Below are 24,585 nucleotides of genomic sequence, written 5' to 3' on the forward strand. Positions count from 1 at the left end.
AACTGAGTGAAAATGAGAACATTAGATTTCAGTGGGGACAAGCAGACCTAAGAGGAGCTCCACAGATGATGATTGCTGTGAGAAGTACCAGTGTCGGCACCATTGTTTCCCACAGCAAGCATGAATGTAGATATTGTATATGCATGAACACACATTTTTAAATACCTGTGTATGCATGTCTAAGAAGTCTGATTGGGCTTGAGTTTTCAGTCTTGTATACACACATGTATGACGTCTAGGCTTTTCCATGTTTGCTGTGGGAAAGAGTGGAATAATGCTGGTTTTTTTTCCCTTTATCGATCATAATGAATAGTGTTTCCCAGATTTTGTGTGGATTAGGCCTGGTGTAATCAACGCCCGCAACACTCATGGAAGTCACAAACAGGGAAGAAGAATATGCATTAATAGGAGAGACTACAGTGGTCTTAGGTGGTTGTTTGAACTTGGAACTTTTGACTAATAACCCAAGTTAAAACATATCATGTTCACTCCAGAGAAAGAGTGCCACCCTAATAAAACACCTTGCTTCTGGAAGATGGGTAGCAGAACACATTCCAGGGGTCCTCTTGCTTCCTGTCCCTTGAAGGGGAATTAATGGGTGAGACACTTGCTGTGCAGAGAGACTGAAAGAAATGGGCATGATTAGCCTGGAGAAGACTGAGGGGAGATATAGCACTCTTCAAGTACATTAAAGGTTGTCACATAGAGGAGGGCCGGGATCTCTTCTCGATCGTCCCAGAGTGCAGGACACGGAATAATGGGCTCAAGTTGCAGGAAGCCAGATTTCGACTGGACATCAGGAAAAACATCCTAACTGTTAGAGCCATACGACAATGGAACCAATTACCTAGAGAGGTAGTGGGCTCTCTGACACTGGAGGCATTCAAGAGGCAGCTGGCCAGCCATCTGTCGGGAATGCTTTGATTTGGATTCCTGCATTGAGCAAGGGGTTGGACTCGATGACCTTATAGGCCCCTTCCAACTCTACTATTCTAGGATTCTATGAAATGTCAAAACTGAAAGTTGTTTGTGGCATCTAGACATGTAGTTAGTCTCTGCTTTCATTCTCATGCATTAGTTATGGCTCTTGTGTATACATACTTGCATGCAGTCCCTAGCAACCACCAGGATCTCCTTAGCAAGCCCTACCTCTCACCTGTAAACCACTATCCTGGGGGAATAAACTAGTGCTAGTCTGTAAAGCATTGTTCTAGAACAGCACTCTATATGTTCTCAACAGCTTCAGATGGGTAGAAACTCTGAAAATTAAGGTAACATTTATTTTAGATGCTGGCTTTGTATCCTGATGGGGTGAACTTATTTTTCCCCACTTTTGTGTCTTCTGTTTTGCTTTGCTTGTTTATAATATCATGTTCCCCAAAGTGATCTAGCATCAACGTTTGGTATAATTGTCACAAGCTTAGTGGATCAAAGGAATTAGACCCTTGACAGAGTTGCTCCCTTGTATCTCCTTATTGAGCTGGTTGTCTCCATAGTTTATCCAAGAAATTTAAGGTATGCAGTGCGTGGGAGATGGCTGGAGCACAGATGGAGAAAAGCTCAAGCTGAATCAAGTTGAGCACAACTTAGAACCCATCATAAGATCACCTCCTTGATCTCTCAGCGGCTTTCGATACCATCGACCATGGTATCCTTCTGGGAAGACTGATTGAGTTGGGAGTGGGAGGGACTGCATGGCAGTGGCTCCGCCCCTACTTGGTGGGTTGGCTGCAGAATGTGGTGCTTGGGGAATGTTGCTCGGCACCCTGGATTCTCTAGTATGGGGTTCCGCAGGGGTCAGTTCTGTCCCCCATGCTGTTCAACATCTACATGAAACTGTTGGGTGCGGTCATCTGGAGCTTTGGAATGTGTTGCCATCAGTATGCTGATGACACACAGCTCTATTTCTCCTTTTCATCTTCTTCAGCTGAGGCTGTCAATGTGCTGAACCAGTGCCTGGCTGCAACAATGGCTGCTAATAAACTGACTCTCAATCCAGACAAGACAAATGCTGCTAGTGGGTGGTTCTTCTGACCGGATGGTGGATGTCCAACCTGTCCTGGATGGGGTTGCACTCCCCCTGAAGGAGCAGGTTCATAGCTTGGGGGTTGTCCTAGAACCATCTCTGTCACTTGAGGCTCAGGTAGCCTCGGTGGCACGGAGTGCCTTCTACCAACTTCGGTTGGTGGCCCAGCTATGCCCCCATCTGGACAGGGATAACCTGGCTTCAGTTGTCCATGCTCTGGTAACCTCCAAGTTAGATTACTGCAATGCACTCTATGTGGGGCTGCCTTTGAAGATGGTTCGGAAACTGCAGCTTGTGCAAAATGCAGGAGCCAGATTGGTAACAGGGACCAGACGGTTCGAACATATAAAACCGATTCTGGCCCACTTGCATTGGCTGCCTGTATGTTTCCGAGCTCGATTCAAGGTGCTGGTTTTAACCTATAAAGCCTTACATGGCTTAGGACCACAATACCTGATGAAACGCCTCTCCTGACACGAACCCACCCATACACTACACTCAACATCAAAGGCCCTCCTCTGGGTGCCTACTTTGAGGGAAGCTGGGAGTCTGGCAACAAGGAAGGGGGCCTTCTTTGTGGTGGCCCCCAAATTATGGAATGATCTCCCTGATGAGGTGCGCCTGGCTCCAACACTGTTATCTTTTCGGCACCAGGTCAAGACTTTCCTCTTCTCCCACGCATTTTAGCATGTGTTTTTAAATTACTTTTTAAAAATGTGTTTTTAAATGTGTATATTTGTTTTTAATGTTTAATTGTTGTAAACCACCCAGAGTGTCGGCTATAGGGCTGTATACAAATGCAATAAATAAACAAATAAATAAATAAATAATAAAATCATAAAGCGTATGCTATGACAGTGGTGGTGGTGAAGACGTTCTTCACCACTACTGTTGCATCTGTTCAGTTTCATCCAGTGGAATTTTTTGAATAATGAAGTGGTTGTAGCATCCTTGTACGTACTCCAGAAAGAGAGGACTGTTAGGCCGGGTATGAGGCACCTGCTTGTCAAGATTTGATGCATGTTTTTATTTACTGCTACCCAAGGCACCAGAGAAAGACCCTTAAATCTGAGACCTACCGCCAGCTCACTCCAACCCTGCCCTTCGTGGCTGATAAAGGCTACTTGGGCTCAGTCAGTGATTATTATATCATTGAGAGAAGGTGTGACAATTTGAAGGGGAAAAAAGCCCAGAAAAGGGGGGGGGGAATTCCCGTGGTTGATTGAGTGGGCAGTGGTGACAGAGCTGCAGCAACTCTTGGAAGAAACCAATTTGAAAGAATCATTCCATCAGGTTCAGAGCAGATTTTGGGTTTGCAGACTTCTTAGTTGCCCTTATGGATGATCTGTATTTGGAGATGGACTGGGAAAGTGTGCTCCTGCTCATTTTCCTTGATTATATACAGTTTACCATCAAATGTATTTAGTTATTTAACAAAATCTATATACAGCTTGATTGTAATAGAACCTCGATGGAGTTTACAAATCCCATCTAAATCAATTAGGAGTCGATGTACTCCTCTGTAGTGGTTCTACTCCTACATGACTGGTCAGTATTGGAAGATAGCAGTGGATGACCGCCACTCTACCTTTTTGGGATTTATATTGTGCCATACCACAAACTTCCATCTGTTATCCCTCTGTTCTTTAAATATCTGTACACAGCCACTCCGTCAGATCATTCAGCAGTGTTGGGGTGCAGTATCATTGTAACATTCTGCTCTATTTCTGCCTCCCCCCCCCCAATTAAATCCAGGAGTAGGCAGGACTTCCCTGAATGACTGTTTGGATGCACTTTTAGGGACTGGGTGAAAGTTAACAAATTGAAACTTAATCCAGGCAATACATATATTTTGATGGTTGGTTGATGAGGGCATAACAGTAGCTGGAGGTGGAGCCAATAACAGGCAGAACCAACTAATTCTAGTCTTGGCCCCATCCTCCCTGCTGAGTTCCACAAGGACAGCAATGATACTAAGGAGAAGGAAGTTGACAGTCAGTGCCACCTCCAAGACTGGTTGTAAGTAGGGAGATGGGTTGGTGGTGGCTTAGGGCAGACTGAGGTGGGACGGCACCTCATTTGCTTTAATGGGCCAGCTTCCACTAGATAAGAGAGTTTTTCACAAAGCTTCATCCCCTTTGAAGGAACAAATACCCAGTGTAGGAGTGCTTCCATCTGCTCATATAAGGTTGCCGAGGACATAGGGCAAAGTCTTCTCAGTGGCATTCACTGTATGGAATGCACTTCTTCAGGAGAACCATGTGACTCTGTTCTTGTTATTTTTCTGTTGGCATGTTTAAAACATGTTAAATGCATTTCCCATCTGGCCGGTGAGTGTACTGTGCAATATTTTTAGCCTGTTGGTGTTTTAATCTAGTCCTTTTTTTTTTAGTTTTAATGCTTTATGAACTTTTGGGTTGTTTGTTAAAACATTTTTAGTAGTGTTGTGTGCCTTTTAACAGAGAATGAAGCTTATAAATGCTTCAAATGAAAATGAAATGCTTGGTGAGGGGCAGCTACTGGAGGAAGTGAATGAGCATTTTACCTGGTACATATCTAGATTCTGTTACTAAATGGCTGGTGGAGAGCTTATTGGCTATCCAGTACTTCTGTTTGAATGATTTGTAATAATAGATGTTGATAGGTTTTGAATGTAGGTTCACATTTTAAAAATCCCTTTCAATTTCATGTAGATGCACATGTAGGATTTGGTCAGCTCTCTGAATTTCCATGCTCGGTTGTGCCAGCAAGGCAGGGGGCATCCACACATTCTAGGTCTGACCCCCCCCCTTTGAAAGATGCTTAAATGTCATCATCACATTTGAATATTTGGAATTCTGTGATATCTGTTGGATGTTGCTTCCACCTAGTGGTCACTCTGAAGTTATCACATTTGGCATTTCAGTAAAAAGTTTCACAAACCCTTAATAAAAATGTTTTTATTAATATGTCATTCTAATGGTCTAACACATGAACGGATCTCTCAAGTATGATAAGGTAACAAAGTGTGTGAAAGCAGGCTTAGAAACATTACTGTTGATCTTCTAGTCTAAGATAGTAGACCAGAGTCAGTATCCACTTGCTAAAGGGACCTGTGCTAGCTAATTTATTTCGGTCTGATAATCTGCTCAGGATGACCCTTAGAAGTTTTTTTTAATTGTTAGACACTACACACATAATATATCAAGATTTTTGTGTTTGTACACTATTTTTCACTAAAAAGAAGAGAGTTAATTCTTTTTTTCTAGCATTGGAGCTAGCAAGTCTCCAGACACACCTTGCCCAACATACACCACGGCTATCCTCTCTCAAGCAAGCCTCCCCTCTACTTCGTTGGGTTTGTGTAGCTATCCAGTTACTGAAGCAAGATTGAGGCTCAAGCTGCCATTGTGGCAAGAGGGAAGTAACTCTGAATGTGCTACATATTTTGCCAAACAGGTCACTAATCACATTCTAAATAAGCAAAGTATCACTGTCCAGCATGTGTTCAATCTTGGTGCTGAATCAAGATGTGGTTTCTCTCTGCACAGTGACATCATTGTGCTCAGTTGTTTTGAAACATCAGGCACATGACAACACAAGACCTTTAATGTATTTTGCTGTGCATAGGCTTTATACCAAATTACGAGTAAAATATTGCACTGTACTACCTAATACCATGGTATTCCAGATCTCGAGCTCTATGTATGGATGTGAAAGTTGGACAGTGAAAAAGCAGATAAGAGAAAAATCAATTCATTTGAAATGTAGTGTTGGAGGAGAGCTTTGCAGATACCATGGACCGTGAAAAAGACAAATAATTGGGTGTTAGAGAACAAATTCAACCAGAACTATCACTAGAAGCTAAAATGATGAAACTGAGGTTATCATACACATAATGAGAAGACATGATTCACTAGAAAAGACAATAATGCTGGGAAAAACAGAAGGGAGTACAATAAGAGGAAGGCCAAACAAGAGATGGATTGATTCTATAAAGGAAGCCACAGAACTGAATTTACAATATCTGAACAGGGTGGTTTACGACAGATGCTATTGGCGGTCACTGATTCATGGGGTTGCCATAAGTTGTAATTGACTTGAAAGCACATAACAACAACTTAAGCATATTTTATGCAGTTACCTTCCCTTTTTGATTGTAAGATTAGTTTGATTTTGGAATGTTACTGAAACGTGTGCTTTCCCTGGTGGTATTTTTAGCATATCATCGGAGGATTGGGGGAAAGGGAGAAAGATAGTGGCAATAATCTAGAGAGATACTTTATTCTATCTGATTTGCTCAGTTGTCAACTCCTACAATATGGAGGGCAAAATATTGGAGTTGAAGACTACAGTAGACCAGGGATTATATTGTTATGCCAGTCATTTTGCTCCCTGACCAAGTTAGCTGAGCTGACCTCATACGAATGAAGATGGGGACACGAAGGCTTTTTGTTTGACAAAGGGCCAGCTGTCATGGATGTAGATATTGTTCATGTAACAGGTCCCATATGAAAAGTAATGCACTTTGATGTTGCATCTTGGGCAGGTAGCCATCTTCTTAATAGAGAAGCTGCCGTTTGAGTGGTGAACTTTGTAGTTAGATTTCCCCCAAAATTCTTGTTATGTTCTGAAACCTATTGAGATAGCTGAAGGGAAAAAGCAGGTTAGAGCACAAGTAGCACGAGAGCTATGCAGGTACAACAGAGAGCTTTTTCAAAATGGTAGGTACTGAAGAAAAGCTGTCTCCTAAGTGTCTGCAAGGTGCTCTCCACTTTCCATTGTTTCCATATGGCAGATGGGCCTGGTGAAGTGGAAGTCTCCCAACCCAGATACACAATCCAGCTTCAATGAACTGTCTGCCTCCTTTGCCAACAAAATTGTGCCTCACATTCAGCAAAATAGGGGACTTTGCAATATTGAGAGAAAATCTCCAAAACATTTTGAGAAGAGTTGCAAAAGTTAAGTTTCCCTTTCAAAGATGGACAGCTTGTCATTATTTATTTATTATTTTATTTATATCCCACCCTTCCAGCAGGAGCCCAGGGTGGCAATCATACCAACATATCATACAAACAAGGAATCCTGGTTTAATAGAAACTCTGGTTAGTTGAACAGGCCAGCTTAATAATCCATGGTTTGAAGTTAGCTTGTTCTAATACTCACCAGAGTTTGTTTGTAAGCCAGGATGTCTGGTTCTTACAATGCAAGAAGTCGTCATTCTTTGAAGGTAAAGCTAATCACTGCAGAAGCACTTCTCTTGGCCCCACATAAGGAGAGAGGGGAATGTGGGAGCCCAGTGCTCAGGCTCATTGCATCTAATTCATGTAGTGCTGAATTATGGTCTAGTGTTCTGTATGAAGGCGGCCTTAGCTACACCCAATGCCACATTAATGCAGATTTGATTAGTAATGTTACATTTTTGCAAATTTAGCAGCCGCCTTCCAGCTCATTGCACCTTATTAGTTTAGCCGCCTTTGCTGAACAGACAACTTGCTCTAGGCGAGCAAGGAGATGATTTATACTTGTTATGTATCTCTGCCATAGACTGATGATGGTAGTGGGGATTTAGACCCTGGAGTTCTGCTAACTGCTCAGACCATCACTTCAGAGACCATCAGCAGCACTACCACTACCCAGATTACAAAGGTAAAAGACAATAGCAGCAAGTATGTGGTATGTGACCCTGTGTTTGACAGGGAATGAGTTGTACAACTGTGGTCTCTTTCTGTCTGTTTTTGAGTGACCTCTCTAATGGGATTGGTAGCATGTGGTCCATCAGAGTTTACTGATAGTAGGGCTTACATCTCCTTCCTTTACTTGTCCTGTCAGTGCTCTAGATAGGACACAGCCACCTGGAATGCTTCACTTGAGGGCTTTCATCTAGGACAAATACTATCCAAAATATTACTGTTTTCCTCTTCTTTCCAGTGGCATGATGTTCCTATGGGAATTGATTTAGTTATACATATATACTTACCCCATCTTTTCCCCCGACATGAAACTTAAGGCAATATATGGTTCTCAGGTGGTCTCCTTTCCAGACACTGACTAGACCCAGATCTATCTAGCTTTTAGTGAACCACGTCAAACATCTCTCCATCAGAAGTATTTTCCTAGTTACACTTACAGAGATATGTTTCAGACTTGGGAATTAACGCACAGGCATCTTGTGTCATTAAAGTAATATTTATTTATTACAGTTATATCCCACCTTTCCTCCAAGGAACTTGAGGGGGTTCTCCTCGTTCTCCATTTTATCCTCCCAACAGCTCTGTGGGGTAGATTAGGCTGTGACTAACCCAAGGTCATCCAGCAAGCATTGTGGCTGAGTGAGGATTTGAACTCTGGTCTTGTCTGACACTCTAACAACTACACCACACTGAGCAGCTACCTTCAGAAGAGACCATTAGCCAGCATTATCTGGGACACAGGGTTCCTTTGAAACAGCAAATGCAGCAAGCTTTGCTCTGTGTTGCTGACAAAAGAAAGGGTGTTTGGATGTATGTGTCCAGCACCTTCTTTCTTTTGGGGCTCACCTATATTAAAGGGTCCATTGTGAGATTGCCAAGAAGCACAAATTACCATCAATCTTTGTGCACTAGATGGTAGCCATTAAACAAAAAGTGCCTCCAAGCATCAAGCCTGCAATCCAGTACATGTCTACTCAGAAGTAAGTTCCATTGGGTTCAATGGGACTTTCTCTTGGGTAGGTGTATATTGGATTGCAGCCCAAGTCATTCTAAAGCACAACAATAATCTTTGAATGAGGTACAGCCATTAAAGCCCCCAATGAAAGCTGCTTGACTTTCCTTCCATATGGCAACACCCCTCAAGATGACTTTAATACTGAAAGGTTCACATGGTTCAATCTAATTATGTTGAGGAATCTATAATACAATTTTGAATAATGTGAAAAATGGCTTTCAAACATCATAGCCACCGAGTGGAATGCTTTACCACTTGGCAAAGATCTCCAGATTCACTGCATGTGAGAATGTGTAGCAGGGGAAAAAATAAGCCACATACATTGTAATACAGTTGACCCAAGCAAACATGTAGCAGAGAACCCCACTACATATTACGCCAGTTATCTATTTTTGCCCATTGTGTGTAGGAGATGTGCTTTTCTCTATCACCAATGGTACTGATAATGTTAGAAAAGGATGGTAGTTGAGAGCATCAAAGCTGCAGTAACTTTGTTCTTGAAGTCAACCACTAGCAAGAGCTCAAAGGCAGCTTTGTTTAAAGGAAATGTGTTAGTAAAGGAAGCTAAAAGGCTCTTCTTTGTTGAGGAATGATGTGACTGACAGTTGAATGGTCCCCTAATCTCAGTCATTCTCTGTCCTTTTCTCTTGCCCTTGGAAGGAAATCCTAGGCCATTTACCAGAAGGGATGTTTTAATTAAGGTTCATTATCATCATCCAGTATACCACTCACTCTAGCATAGTCTCCAGTCTTGCAGTTTACAGTCTTTGTAATATTGATGTTGGTGTCACTGAGAGAAGCATCACCACCATTTGGCATTCTTTGCACAAAGCCCTGTGGATTCCACCTGCCCAGTTTCTTTGTGGCTCCACTTCTAAATAGGTTTAGCAGAGTAATTGGACACTCAGCTCAACCTTTATACTACCTTTGCCCTTAGGTAGGACAAGTTCATATATTTCGCCCTTAATTAAGGGAAGGGGCAGGAATACCCTAATGAACACTGTTCTTTCATGGGGTTTTATAGCATGTAACACATGAAAGTGAATAAGGTATTCTTTTTTAAGTTCCTATTACTTATGAATAGTCCTACTTCTATTTTTCCTGCCATTGATGTTGCCACCAGCTTTCTTTAGAAAGGTTTTTATTTCTTTAGCTCATCTAATCTTTGGGGCCCTCTGACTACAATTATAGCCCTTTGTTCCCAATCTCATTTTACACATGATCGTTCTTCATAGTTCTTATTCCCCTCCCCCACCGTTTTATTATATTAGATTATTTTATTTAGAAAATCCTTTAATCACTTCGTATTCAAAAGAATGTCAAAGGGATGTACACAGAGGGTGCAATTTTGAACATAGCTAAACTGTTAAATGTGCTCAAACATTATCTTGTTTTTAAGCCCGTACCAACCCCCACAATGATTTTGCAAGTCACAAAATGCCACAGTACTGTAAGCATATATTGGCATATTTACATTATTAAGGCTGCAATCCAATACATACTTCTGACTAAACACACATAAGATTTGTACTGTAAGAAGGACATATTTCCATGTGCCATACTGGAACCTCTTCTATATTTTTACTATCAGTGCCCTGCAGATTTAGCTGTGATACAGAAGCTCTGTATGCTTTTGGTCTTGCAAAGTGATAAAGGTATGAAGGCTTCCAAGATGATGTAAAAGCCTCCTGATATGATCTTGGTGTGGAAGATGAGAGTAAAAAACATGAAAGGGCGCAAAGTTAAAAACAGTCAACAGTTCAACTTGCAGAAAGTGAAATTGACTGGGGGGTTTTAGTTAACAGAAAATCCATGCTTGGATTACCCTTTGGGCACATCAGCTATGCTTTCAGCTTGGTGCTGTAGTGTATAAACAGGAGAGAAATTGTTTCTGTAAAAGATAGGTAAACTTTATTCTGGATGCTAACAGCTATTCAGATGGCACAGGCTACACTGATCATTCCCTCATTTCCATCAGCTGTCTTGATGAAGGCAAGGAGGCCTTATATGGGTCAAAGCTCTCAACTTGCATGGACATTGGGATTGCATACACATTATGCATCAAATACCTTAATAAGCACATTTACATGCTCGTTACAAATTGGATAATAAAAGATTGTAAGCCTGCAGGGGCTATCTCTGATTTTTGTGTGCATGCATGCAAGAGCTTAACAAGCTAATGGATACTTAGCCTTCTCTCCTCCAACCCCAAATGAGGGTTTGTTAATGACACCCTTCATTCTTCCCTGCCCCCTTTCTTCCGCCACGTAGCATTCTGTATGTTTGCAGTGCCAGCATTAGGAAATTTAGATTTAATGTCCACGTGTTGTAAGAGTGGCTCTGTTTAAGTATTCTTGCATTAACAGATATAAAGGCACTATTGCATGTTTGCTCTTCTGTCAAAGGCATCTCTGTTGATAGACTGTAAGCTTTAATGGAATCCGTTTCAGTTGGGCTGACAGAATGAGGAGACAAATTTGTCTTCCAGTACTCCCTACTGGGAGGAAAGGCAGAATATAAATCTAATTAATTAATTAATTAATATTTGGGTAAATATATTACAAAGCAATTGTGCTGTTATCTTACACAGAATGCCATTATTACAGTAGGATCTCACTGTAACATGGTTCACTGAACCACGGATTTGGATATACCGTGGTTCTGATGATGTCCCCCGAGTAAAATACCATTTACAGAACACGACTTTTGCTGTAACACAGAAGCGCTATAACTTGGGCATGTCCTTTGTCTCCCTGCATTATAGTGAGATTCTACTGTATTATTATTATTACTTGAATTTATATCCAGTCCTTCTTCCGGAAGGAGCCCAAGTTGTAAACACATCAGCAAAACAATTTAGCAAAAACAATAACAGCATTCAAAAATGGTTAAAGACATTCTGAAACACAAGTTACAATTTAAAACTTTCTTTCATCTAGTGATCTCCGGATTGGCAGGAGCAATCCCCTTCAGCCATCATATGCTTGAGCAAACAGGAATGTTTTCAAATTTCTCTTGAAAGTTAGTACTGACGGCAACAGCCACACCTCACTGGAAGCCGCCACTGAAAAGACCCTGTCATGGGTCAGTGCCAACTGGGCAGCCTCTGGTGGCAGCATCACCAAGTCGCTAGGGGGGTTGCATACATACCTGTGCTTCTCTTTTATTGGCACCAGTTCTGGAGTATAAGGAGTATATATGTTTTATATATATATGTTTTAAGACTTTTCAGCTAGCATGAATTTGGTAGAAAGTAAGACTAACTTTGTCAAATAGAATACATTTTAAAAATGACTGAAGATGTGTCCCAATATATCATACAGTAGATGTTTTTAAAATGTTTTTTTTAATACAACTACTTACAAAACCTACAGACAAAAAGCACCATCTTAAGAGGGATCCCCCTCTTCTTTCTCAAACAGGAGATGCTGCCTGCTATGACATAGTCTAAAACAAAGATTGCGTCATCTAAAAACAAAAGAAGTATGCTTTTTCTTGGAAACTATTGCTTTTATAAATAGGTATATATAATCAATCAGCTAAAACCTATACAATCAATCCACTAAGACGTCTTTAATTGGGTGATGTGCTTAGTAGAAAGACAAATGACAGCAGGACTGTTTGTGATTTTACTTTTTTCCTTCTTGCCTTTTAAAAATCTACCCTACACAGACATGAGCATTCATCCTATCAGACCATAGGACAAAGACTTGTTTTTCTAGTTTCTTTTTTGTACCTGATTTTTGTCTTTTCTCTTCCTCTCTGTTCCTTTTAATATGGGAACTGACATTTAAATGCAGAAATTGGATAGGGAAAGGAGGAAACAAATTCTGGACATGTGTATTTTTGCAGTGTCCAAATGGGTCAGATGCGAAGCTGATACACACCTTTGTGTCTGGTAGAGGTCTGCAAGATCTAAGTGCAGTTCTGGACGTTGACCTTGAAGATATGTCTATATGGAAATCCCTCCACTTTTTATTTTCATTGTTAGGATGTCAGCATAGAAGTAATTTCTGAAGCAATTTGATTCTGATGCCCTTCGTACTTTCCTATGTGTGTGATAGCCTGCCTTTCATAGGAGCCAGTATAGTCCTGAATGTTAGCTTTGGTTCAAGAAACTCTAGCATGGGCTAGAGTGGAATCTGATCTGTCTTATTTCAGATCCCTGTTTTTAAAAAAGGAGATAATATCCCTGAGAGCTAGGTCACTAATGTAGCTTTGAATAAAGTAAGGATTGCATAAAGCACATTCACCTTTGAGAATCTCATAAGAGCAACCTTGCAATAAGTTATCACACAATCCTTCACAAGTCTCACTGTGGTCTAGTTCACACATCATGCTGAACCATACCATGGCTTAGCACAAATGTACAGGCTCCGGGAGAGGAGATTGTGGTTGCTTTGCTTGCCCCTGGTCATTCTGTTGCTCTGCTGTGCTAAGCTAAGCTATACCTTGGCTTAGTGTGTTGTTCAAAGTTGCACTCGTGGTTTACGTCTGTCCAAACTAACCATGAACTTTAAAGAAGTTTTGTCCTCTGGCTTACAGCTTGTAGTTTGTCTGGAACAGCTAAGCCATGAGACAGGGTTCAGACAATGTATTAAACCAAACCATGGCGTAGCTCAGCGCAGCGCAATGGCACAATAACCAGGGAGAAGCAAAGCAGCTGCAGTCTCATCTCCAGGAGCCCCTGCACTCACATGTTCGTGCTAAACCATGGATTGGCTTAGGATGATGTGGCAGACCAAGCCTATGACAGCAGTAGGGAAATCATTTGTATATATTAAGCTTGCAATTGTAGGAACTTGCGTGTCAAACAGTGATATGAATCTACCCTAAATCTAATTATGAACTACATCTGCTGACTTGACTTTTTGGTTGCTCTAATTGATAACAGCATATTTATCTAGGGCTTTGTTTCTCTTTAAACACTGTTTTGTAACATTTTGGCATTGTTGTGTTGTAAATTGTTTGTTGTCTTACAGACTGTGAAAGGTGGAATTTCAGAAACACGAATTGAAAAAAGAATTGTCATCACAGGAGATGCAGACATTGATCATGATCAAGTAAGAGGTTTATTTTAGTGACTGTTTTGAGTATTTGCACATTGTTTTTGAAACATTTATCAGTGGAACACATGAAGGATCAAATACTTAAGATATATTGTGTGGCCTTTGGGGCCTCAGGAAGGATTTCAGAGTTCACCTGCTCAATAAGGCTAAAACTCTAGCTAGATTCTGACCTCTGGCACCTTCATTGTATAGTTTTTGTTGTATGCTGACCCTATCCTTTGACACCTGATGTTTGGACTTTAGCTATTCTTCCTACTGTAAATTATTTCAACTGATTTTAATATTGTATTTTTATATTATTGTAACCCACCCTGGGACCTAATGGTGAAGGGTGGTTAAAAAAATATCCAATAAATGAGTCGTGACTCTGTTATCCTAAACTGATCCAAAAATGTTTTCTTTGGTGACAGATTACAAGCCTTAATTACTATATGGGAAATAGATGGTAGGGTTAGATGATGATAGGAAGTGCAATGGTTGTCCTGAACCAACTCAACCTAGTTTGTTTGTTTTGTGCCATCTTTCTTCAGGTTTTGGTACAGGCCATCAAAGAAGCAAAGGAGCAACACCCAGACATGTCTGTGACCAAGGTGGTTGTCCATCAGGAAACTGAGATTGCAGAATAAATAGCAAGACCAGCTATATGTATTATCAGGTAATGTCGCTTTGCTGCATCCTGGAGTGTAATAGATTTTCATCTTGGTCACAAACTGAGGGTTATTTATTGCTAGACGTTTTTAAGGAAAGTATTTTCAAAACTAGCTCTGGGTATCTTGAATATTTTGACTCCGTCCTAGCAGGACTTTAACAGGCAAGGCTGGGCAGCTGGTGGACGAGGGGCCAAGTCTGGACTTTGAATTCATGTTTTATGTTGTGGGCCAGCAATCCAGCCCCAACATAACACAGAGTGTTCTCATATGGAAGAAGGTAGCCTAGTTACTGTATGGACCCCACCACAAGAAATGTCATATATTTTAAAACCTGCTTGAAATTTAGCTGCTACTAATGTCTTAGAGCAGGGACTCCCAAACTGTGGTCTGTGAACCACTGGTGGTCTGCAATGTGCCTGTAAAAATACAGTTAAAATCTAGCATCTAGCACAGCACGTTACAATTGTTTCAACGGGCAGAAAAATCGTTAAGTGGTCCATCAAGACCCTCAGCAATTTCCAAGTAATCTGTGTGGGAAAACGTTTGAGACCCACTCGTCTAGAGTGATGGCACTAAAAATATAGGCTTAAACAGACTGGCCCTGCACAACATGAAGTCCACAGGTGCAATGTGATACGTCATTTTTTTGTGGCCTGCCACACTTGCTTCCACACCATTATATGCAGCCCATTAGCTACAAAGTGGTGTTCGCTTAAAGAATTCATGTGTGTTGCCATTGTCATTGGAAGCTAAGAGGTCTGTCCCACAGTTGCCTGTGACATTGCTGTAGGTGCTAATGTAAAGCTGAAAGTTATGCCACAAAATCACGTGTGGCCCATATGCTGTTCTGTATTTTTTAAATAACCACATGCAGTCTGCATTTTATTACCATGAATAGTTAATGTGGGCTGAGTGCAGCCTGCATGAGCTATTAATAGTGATAAATGGCCTTCACAGTAGTTTGAGTTGTGCAGTCCTACAGTAGACCTCACTACCATTTTATATACCCATCACAAGGTAACTAAATTTTGTAGAGAAAAAGAGTAGCGACACACCTACTGTTCTGCGAAATCCACCTCTTTTCTGAAAACAAAGGCACATAATGCTAATCAGACTCCACCTCTTTTTACTGTAAACCTGGTGGGATCAGTTTGAGTGTGAGTGTTTTTAATTTCCTTCAGAGATTTCACAATTGATCAGCAGATTAACCCATTCCCTCCATCCCAGGTGTGGCCACTGGAAACGCTTTGCTGTACTGTAGGCAACTAGTGTGGTCACAGCCAAAGTCTCTGACATTAAAGCAAAAAAAAAAAAAGCTTTTCATGATCCTTGGAGTGTAATACTGTAGAAAACTGCAACTTCTCAGTGAGAGTACATCTAATTTGAGAGATTGTCAATTTTTGCAGAGAATTTTTTTTGCAACACATTTGTCCCACCTGGCCAAAGCTTTTTTCACGAGCCAACAAATTATCTGTACATTTTGTCTTGTTTTGAACTGGATTGTTTTGAGGGTTTTTGTTTTGTGTTTTAGGTTTATTGTTTTGGTTTTAGTGCATGTGCTTTCTCCTTCTGTTTTGTTTTAGTCGGTCCAGTGAGTTGGCATGCACTGTGGTTGTACCTAGCTGCTGATTACATGATGTTTTTCACACAAACCAACTAATGTGCACGCTGGAAATCTGGGTACTGTTTGCACTACCAGTCCCTGTGCACTATTTTAGACTAAGTTCATATGATTTGTCCTTAAGGACAACTTAGCATGAAAAGAGGCCCTAGCTATATGACAGATACAATGCTTATTGCAGCTGGTTGTGTAGTCAGCTGTGGATACTGGAACATTCTGCCACATAGCTATGTCAATGTTCAGCCCATGGTGGGATGTGCAGAAAGTTGCAAGCCCACTGCAGAAGTGAAGCTGGTCTACCTCTTGTGTCTGTCCAAGCTGGTTTAGCATAGTTTCAGATCTTTACAAAACTATCTTTGTAATTCGCCAAGCGTTCTTGAGTCCTAATATGTTTATTAGGAGAGGGCAATGCTCTAAACACACAGGGTATCTTCTGTGGCAGGTTGGTGCAAGGGCAACTCTTACAAGATTGTTGCTGTCTCTTGTCTCTGCCAGGGAAGCTTGCCATTCTCCCATATGTGAGACACTTGAAGGAAGAAGGGAGAGCCCCCCGGCCTTTAAATAGCCGTGCATGTCTTGGGCTGTGTAGCGTGGGGAGAAGCCTCTCTACTACTTTTGACACCGCTTGCTTCAGTTCCCCACTAGGTGACCCCTTGTATGTGTGAGGCACTTCGCTAATACTGAAAGACTGTTAGCTTGAGAGTTGCACAGCTGTGCCAACTTATTCCACCAGCAAAATTTAGCTAACTTTGTCTAGTCAGTTTTGATTGACTGCAGTAGACAAGAGCTTATTAAATCTGTGTGTGAACAAGATCTGGGCACTTGTGATAAGAGGCTTCCTAATGTCACATATTCACAGAACAGCATGTTCTGGTGGATATCCTCAAGTCTGAGGTCTTAACCCCTTAGCAAATGATGTCATGGTCAACTTGTAGAAAAAGTTGTATTTGGCAAACCTGCTTGGACTGTGCATATTCACTGTAAGAGAGCAAATTAAGTATCTTTGCTGAGTAAGCATCTAGGACAAGGATCTTCCTTTTATATGCCAGGGGCCAGAAAGACCCTTTTTGTTTGATGTGGGTACTGGAGGTTACCTTCAGGTGTGTAGATTTTATTTTTGTATATACATATTTATACTTTTATTCCACCTTTCTGCAATTAAGCACTCAAAGTAGCTAACAACAATAAAAATAAGTTCAAAATAATAAAATGCAATATAATAATGCAATGATCAAAAACATATAAAACCAACAGCTAAAAAGCAGGTTTAAATTTATGTCTCATTCCTAAGCCATAAGTGCACAGAATATAAAAAACGATACAAAGTTGTTTGGTCACATTACTGCTGATGGAGTAGAACAGAGCTAATTCTCACCTGAGTGTGTGTACTCTGGTCCTGAAATCCATGTGTGACAGGTTCGTGCTTACATTTTGGGGGAGGAACAGGATGATGCAGGCAATTCACTAGCAGATGTTGCATAATTTCAGACCTCTGTACTGTTTTCCACTGGTTGGTAACAGCATAAATTTGTATTTTTCTAGGTGATGTCCGTTTCAGTCTGTGAAAGCCACCCAAGATATACCAGCAAAACTACAAGAAAGCTACCTTGGAGCACCATGACCTCAAACTTGCCAGATTTACTCTCAGTCAAACATTCTATCATTTATTACTAGGAAGTTATACTTTTTGATGTTTACTTGGGATCCTCCTTAATACAGTGGATCCTTTTTGATTATTGTTTTTATATTGTGACTGACAGTATGCCATACTTTTCACAGTACTGAACTATTTTTTTACCGTTTTTCATTTTTTTCTTTTTTTCCATTCCCTTTCCCACCAACTTTTCTGGATCTGTATTATGATGTCAGAGGCCCAAGAAAAAGAACATGTAGGGCTTACCAAAAGCAATTGCCTTTTAACTGCATTATCCTTCCTCTTCCTCCTCCTCAAGCCCCTTTGCATTCTCATATACCTTTGAAAATGTTATAGTGTGGGGTGGTCAATGACCTAGAAGTGACCCCTCTTGCCAGAGAAACCAGCAATCACTCGTGTAATGTTTTGTCTTGCTTATTGTGATGGATCTGAAATATATCCAGAGTTTCCCGTCCACAGCTATTTGATACATGCCAGGCACAAATGTGCCTCTGGATTTCCCTTGCTCTTGTTGGTTTATCAGCCCCTTCAATGCTTGAATATAGCAGGAGGTTGTGGTATTTGCACAGGTATTTCAGAAGTTGTCTAGGTTCAGGAATAATGGAAGTTGCTTCACCTTTTTACTGTGAATTCTAGAGCTTTTAATCAATGGTGACAAGGCACCTTGCCTTCTTCCACTCTCCTTTTCCCCCCCTTTCTTCCAGTCCTTGGAAAGCTGCACCTCTTGTCGACCCTATCTGCCATTTTTTCCTTTTGTTCTTCATTAAATTAGGCCTATTAGAATTATGCATTTAAGAGCTATGGACTCTGAATGCTATGAAATAGGCAGTAATTTGCAAGCATTTTTTCTTTTTCCCTCCTTCCCAATTAATGTGTTTTGAGATTTTGTGGTTTTGGTAACATAGTTTTAAAATCATACTGGTTTTTAAAGCACTATTTAAACTTGGCACACTGGCAACATATCACAGCAAGGGATATATGAATCTCACATCATCCCTTAGAGACAATCCAGCATTCTTAAACCTGTATCTTTTAAGCTGGCAGTTATACAGGCATCATCCATGTTGTTGATTGTTTCCACTGATTGCTGTGAAAATCTAAGCCTTTTGGAGAACAACCATATTTCAGTCACTTAATGCTCTTTGCAAGACAGTATAATAGTCTGTAGTTCTTCTTGGGCACAGTCCACAGATGACGCTACTGTTGCACCTCCTTCCTTTGTTTCAGTGGGGTCACAAAGAACTCCTTGCATAAACCTTCTGAAATGAATGGCAGATGTGGAGCAGCAGTCCTTAGCGGTCTGCTCCTTCGGGCTCCATTATTGCCATTCTGAAATGAAATAACAGAGCCCAGGATTGGCTGCAATTCTCAGGACCTTAACCCAGGTGTAATCTGATTGGCTATCGCTGGAGAATGTTGCATGCCATGAAAAAGAATCAGAACAAGAGCAGCAGAAGTTGTTTTTTTTTTTACTAGATGAGGTGTGGCTGGTGGGTTTGTTTTTTCCCAAAGGATTTTTTTTTGCTCCATATCATTTGTTCTGCTTTTACATTACCCTGTAATACACAAAATATTATTGGTATTCCTTTAAATGTTTTTGCCATGCATGACAGATGATGGGATTCCAAACTGGGATATATTGTATTCTTCTGAGCTTCTGCTGATTTCTTAGTCAAAAGATTTCATTGGCATCTCTAAAAATTGCAGGCTTGATCCTTCCTTCCTTCCAGCAGCATGTGGAAGTTATATAGAATTATGAGCAATATTTTCTGTGAGAGGTATGAAGAAGTTGAAATTGTATTGAATATGCCACATAATAGCAACTGGGGGCTGGGGACTAATTTTAAGAAATGACAACTGAAGAGAAATGCTTTTTGCTATTTAAGTTTAAAGAAAACAAGAGTACATTGCTAAAAGAATATGAGTTCAATGAATATAAGCTCTAGTTTTTTGTTTGACTGAAACTTGTATTTAAGCTACATTTATCATATCACATTTAACTTTTCCCCTCAGATTTGAGTGCATTTTAATGAGGGAGTTAACACAATCTTACACACAAAGCTTAATCGGCTTTGCTTCAGTGTGCACTGGGGCCCTCTTAGCCACACCAAGCCTTTAGTGCACTTAGCAGGAAACAGTGGGACTTACTTCCAAAGGAACAAACTTGGGCTGTCACTCTGTTTGAGGTTTCTATATACCCATCTCTTTACAAGTAAAATTAATGGGATACCTCCCTAAGACTTATAGACTGAACTTTTTTTAAAAAATCAATCTATAGCACTTAAAATAATTTATTTATTGTGGAAGACAATTTTGGGTGTGTCACTTTCTCTAGTGTTGAATATTAGTATTTCTGCAGCTGTTTCTCCTCTGCTTTTAAAAGCCTAAAGCACCAGCTATAAAAGAATTCCATCGTTCTAAAGAAGGTATCATTTTCAAAGGTCAGACCTTACTGTAAGTCCGGCACTGTTACTCTTTTATTAATGGAATTATTTTTTTCAAGATGTTCTTTAAGGGTATGTTTTGTCCTTCCATTAGGTGTTGCTCAGCATGATTTGTACCTTTTATAGTCTATGAGTAGCTAGCCAGTGGTGTCCTGATCTGTTTTAATACTCCACTGCCAGGTATTTCTGCATGACGTTTGGATTTCCCATTGAACGAGTATTTACTGTTACATAATTAGGAGCATGCATTTCAGATTGTCCCTCGTCCTGGTCACTGATCCACCTATTTCTTTTCCAATTTAAGAGATCTCTACCCCCATCTCATTAGGTTCCCAAATCCACCCACGCTGGAACTCCAACCAGCAGACATCTTGTCCTCCCTACCTTGTGTGTGTGGTGTATGTGTAAGAGGGGATGATTCAGACTTTCCATAATCCTAGATGCTCTTCTCTCCTTTAAGGACATCTGAAGATCTGCCTGTCTTATTTTTTAGCTTCTTTTGCACATCCCTCTGCCTCCACCTCCAAAGTGTACACAAAGTGTAAATATTTAGCATTGCTTAAAAATCAACTTAATCTCAAGAATTGTTCAGTATCCCAAGGAAAGAAAGCATGAGAAAATGTGAGAAACAATCCTGGAAGGACACAACACAACTTAAATACAACTGGACAGAGAGGCAGGCAAAGCCCTGAAGTAGGGTGCAACAGCAAAGGGCATACTAAGTGAATAACTCACTGAGAGTCCCCCTGGTTTTGCCTGTTTTTCTTTTTGAAATACTTTTTATCCATCACAGACCATTTGGGCAAAAGTCTTAAGGCGCTGAGGACTAAAGGTGTAGGTAATACAAGTTGGCTTGGCTTTGTTTGAACAAAAGTGAGTGTTCCATCTCCAACAGAAGATCCCCACCTTCCTTTTGGTTCATTCAAGACTTGCACTCTGCACAAAACAAACTAGGAATCTGTACTGAGGTAACCCTATTCTGTGGCAAGAAACACTGAATTCTGCTACTTGTATACATTATGCCAGTCAAGTAGGCTTGCATGACCTTTGTGTCATTTTCTCCCTTGTGGTATCATTTCTTCTGCTTCTGATAAATATAGGAAGAAGCACGACACTTTCTAAGGAACTGCAGTCCTTCCATCCTTTAATGACTGGAAAACCTATTCAACAATTTCTCCAGCTTCTAGATTTCACCGGACATTACCCACACACTTTTAAGCTTTGCATAGCATTAGTAAGGCTAGAAGCTAGCATTTTGAAATAACAACAGCAAAACTGGAGTTCTTAGGAGGCTGAATTCTGCAGCTTTTCTTTCACAGAATCACAGCATGCACCCATCTTTGAATATGCTCCCTTTGCTATAGGGAAAACCTTTGCTTTACTATTTGTGCTTGTAAGTAGCCACTGTCTTGGTTACCTGGCTTGGATCACTTCCTGGCAACCAGCCAGAGGTCAGCCTTTATTCATAGAACAAGCATTGGTTCTTGTCCTGTTTGAGGCTGCTTATGTGCCACAAGTAACTAAGATTAGGTATGCAAGAGCAAGCAAGCAAATAGGAAAGAAACCATGGACTTGTAGTTTCTTTTGAACTGTATTGCTGCGCTGGCTTATCTTTTCAAGTTGTGTGCTGTAAAAGCCCCTAAAACCAGGCTAGGAAACCTGTGGCCTTCCAGATGTTGTTGGGCTCTCAACTTCAGTCAGCCCCAGCCAGCATAGCCAATGGTCACAGATGATGGGAATGGTTGTCAAAGAATATCTGGAGGGCCACAGGTTCTGCCGTTAAGACTAAGATACCAGGAATGCATCTTCCCAAAATACCTACCCACCAACATGGGAAATTGCTGTTTCTTGTGAATGAGGAATCTTAGTGAGCGGCTTGCACACTCAGACCCACCACCATCGCATTAGTTGCCTGTACAATAAATTTGGCTTCTAGAGGTCTCAGAATTTCTATGAGCCTGTGCTGCCATTATCAGGGCACTAAAAGAAATGCGCTCTATTTATTTGTATTGCTGAGATGACAATATGTTCCCGGTTACTTCCTCCCCCATTTAAGAGATCATCCAGAAACTGTCTTAACTATATAGTAAATGAAAACTATTTATATATGAATGTGTGTACAGAAGGAAGGGCAGCAGGATGGTGATCCATACTGACCAAATTGGAAGAAAAGAAAATTACATCTTCACTTGCCAGATACAAGTGGGCAGCCAACCATTAAAGTCTTTGGGGTTAATTTGGAGGAGTGTTCATAAACTGTGCTTTGCCATTTTCATACAATGGACAGTTAAATATGTGTGCTCTGATTATGAGAGTTTTGTTTTTTACACATTCAATCACAAATGATTTCTCTGCAGATATGAAGGAACTTTGTAAAAATTTTAAGACAATGGTGAATTGTATAGAATAGCCGATTACTACTTTCTTTGGGGGGGGGGAATAGGAACAGAGTAAGAAAAAGTAAATCTTTATAGCTTAAGTAGCTGTTATTTTGGACTTTTGTAGTCAAAGGGAAAATAGATGTAGCATTTAGATGTGTTCAATCTTGCTACTTGTATTGCATTTTTTCAATAAATTTTCAAATAAAAGATAGCATTTCTGGTTCTTTAAAGGTCTGTTTTGCCAACACATCCTAAAATCTAAAAAGTTGCTGAATCTTAATTTTTAAATTTATTTCACATACAGCTCAGGAAAGTATGTTTGCTGATAAGCACAATAAGAGAGACTGAGAATTCTTGAAAATTAGATACCTCAAATTACTTGGTCAACGGTAGATTTAAGATCCCTGTTTCACTTCTCTTTTTTCAGCCATGTACTTGATGGGGGACCCTTGGATGAAGTTACCTCTTGGTGGTGTGTTTGACACAACTGTTAATAGCAATTATAAATCAGCAGTAATTACAAACCAGATTTGCCATTTTAATGCCCATTTCTCCCAGTTTGGAGAGATCCTTTTGGGCATTCCTCATAATCCCTTTTTGTTTTTACCACTCTGGATGATTTGGTGTTAGCAGCAAACTTGGCCACCTCACAGTTCACTTAAAACATTTGAAAGAAACAAGAGAATTGTACTTAAAAGATAGTTACTCATCAAAGAAAAGGCTGGTTGGGTGGTCTGGTCATGTGGTTTACAGTAATCAGTGAGATGTCATATCATGAGTAAGGAGTTAACATAGAACTTCTGTAAATATACCTACAGAACAACAGGCTTTGGATGCCTGGACTGATGAATGGTGACTATGTAGGTGCAGAATCTAATTTCTCATTATGAGAACTTTTGGGGGGAAATAATGCTCAACATTGACTGGTCCCTGTTGGGACTGGTAGTATGAATGGAAGAGAGACCAACAGTAGGTAGAGCCAGCTTATTCTAGTTTTGTCCCCATTAGCCCTAAGAGACCAACCTCCACTGCCAAACATTGTGAAGTGGCCGGATTAGTGTTCTGAACCAGGTGACTGCAAGGGATGAGGGAGAAATTTGATTCCCATTTAAAAGTGAACTTACCTGATTCACACTTTCCAAAACAATATGTGAACTGAAACACAGCTTAAATAAGCCCGCCCCACCTACCTGTCACATTAGCGCATTAGCATGCTGTGCGCTCATGCCTGCCATCGCCCAATGGGTTGATGCTTCCCTCGCCATCTTGTGTGATAGCAGGTGTGTGCATGCAGTGAGCTGATGCAGGAGGTGGTGGGGTGGGTGGGCCTATTTAAGCCCCATGCCACCTGCATTGGGAGGAGGTGTTGGGCAGTATGATGCCACGGGTCTGGGACAGGCTGGGGCCCAGGGGTTCATCTAGTCCAGCATCCGGTTCTCACAGTGGCCAACCGGATGCCTATAGGAAGCAAGGTCTGAATGCAAGAGCACTGCCCCAGTTGCTCAAGTTGAAAAGAATTGTTTAAAAAAATCTTGCCCCTTTAATAAGCACTATGTTCAATGTTGTTTGTTATGCAAACATCTATTTTCATGCCAGACCAGGAAATCTACAAATGAATTCAATATTTTACACTGCAGAACCACCAGGAGGAGCACATTGCAAAGTCTGTATAGGCCGGGTCTCCTAAACAGACAAGATGCTCTGGTTCTTTCCAGACCTGGAAAAAATGCACATAACCTGTCTCTAAAGTATAAACAGCTGCACCATAATCTAGAGAACCTGCCTTTGAAAAGCCTCTGTTTCCACATCTTGCCTCACTTTTTAAAATTTTGGTGATGCTTGTAGGGTTTTTTTCTCCTGGATTCAATTTTTAACCTGCAAATTGTCCTCAACATCTGGGGGAAATCTGCATGCTTCACTAAAACCAGCATGGACCACTAGGCCATATGAACACTGGGCTCTCAAGTCTAGGACTGTGATTGGCCAGAGTTCTCTAGGGTCTCAAGCTGGGGTCTTTCCCAACATTGCTATCTGAAGTCCATTTGCAGGTTTT

The 24,585-nt window shown here is 40.8% G+C and overlaps 1 protein-coding gene across 38 annotated transcripts in view; it reads left to right on the forward strand.

The window, feature by feature from the left end:
• Positions 1–17,962, forward strand: part of EPB41 (erythrocyte membrane protein band 4.1) — a 161,983-nt gene extending 144,021 nt beyond the window's left edge. For 35 of the 38 annotated variants that reach the window (XM_061596215.1, XM_061596191.1, XM_061596217.1 and 32 more), the window contains 4 exons: positions 7,553–7,654; positions 13,696–13,776; positions 14,313–14,437; positions 17,596–17,962. In XM_061596215.1, the coding sequence (XP_061452199.1) occupies positions 7,553–7,654; positions 13,696–13,776; positions 14,313–14,408 (279 nt within the window). In that variant the 3' untranslated portion in view covers positions 14,409–14,437; positions 17,596–17,962. Of the gene's footprint in view, positions 1–7,552; positions 7,655–12,135; positions 12,233–13,695; positions 13,777–14,312; positions 14,438–17,595 lie in introns of those variants that run through there. The other 3 variants (XM_061596196.1, XM_061596236.1, XM_061596203.1) reach the window with 2 other exon arrangements.
• Positions 17,963–24,585: the final 6,623 nt, after the last annotated feature.

Source organism: Rhineura floridana, chromosome 15 (genome assembly GCF_030035675.1).
Source record: "Rhineura floridana isolate rRhiFlo1 chromosome 15, rRhiFlo1.hap2, whole genome shotgun sequence".
NCBI lineage: Eukaryota > Metazoa > Chordata > Lepidosauria > Squamata > Rhineuridae > Rhineura > Rhineura floridana.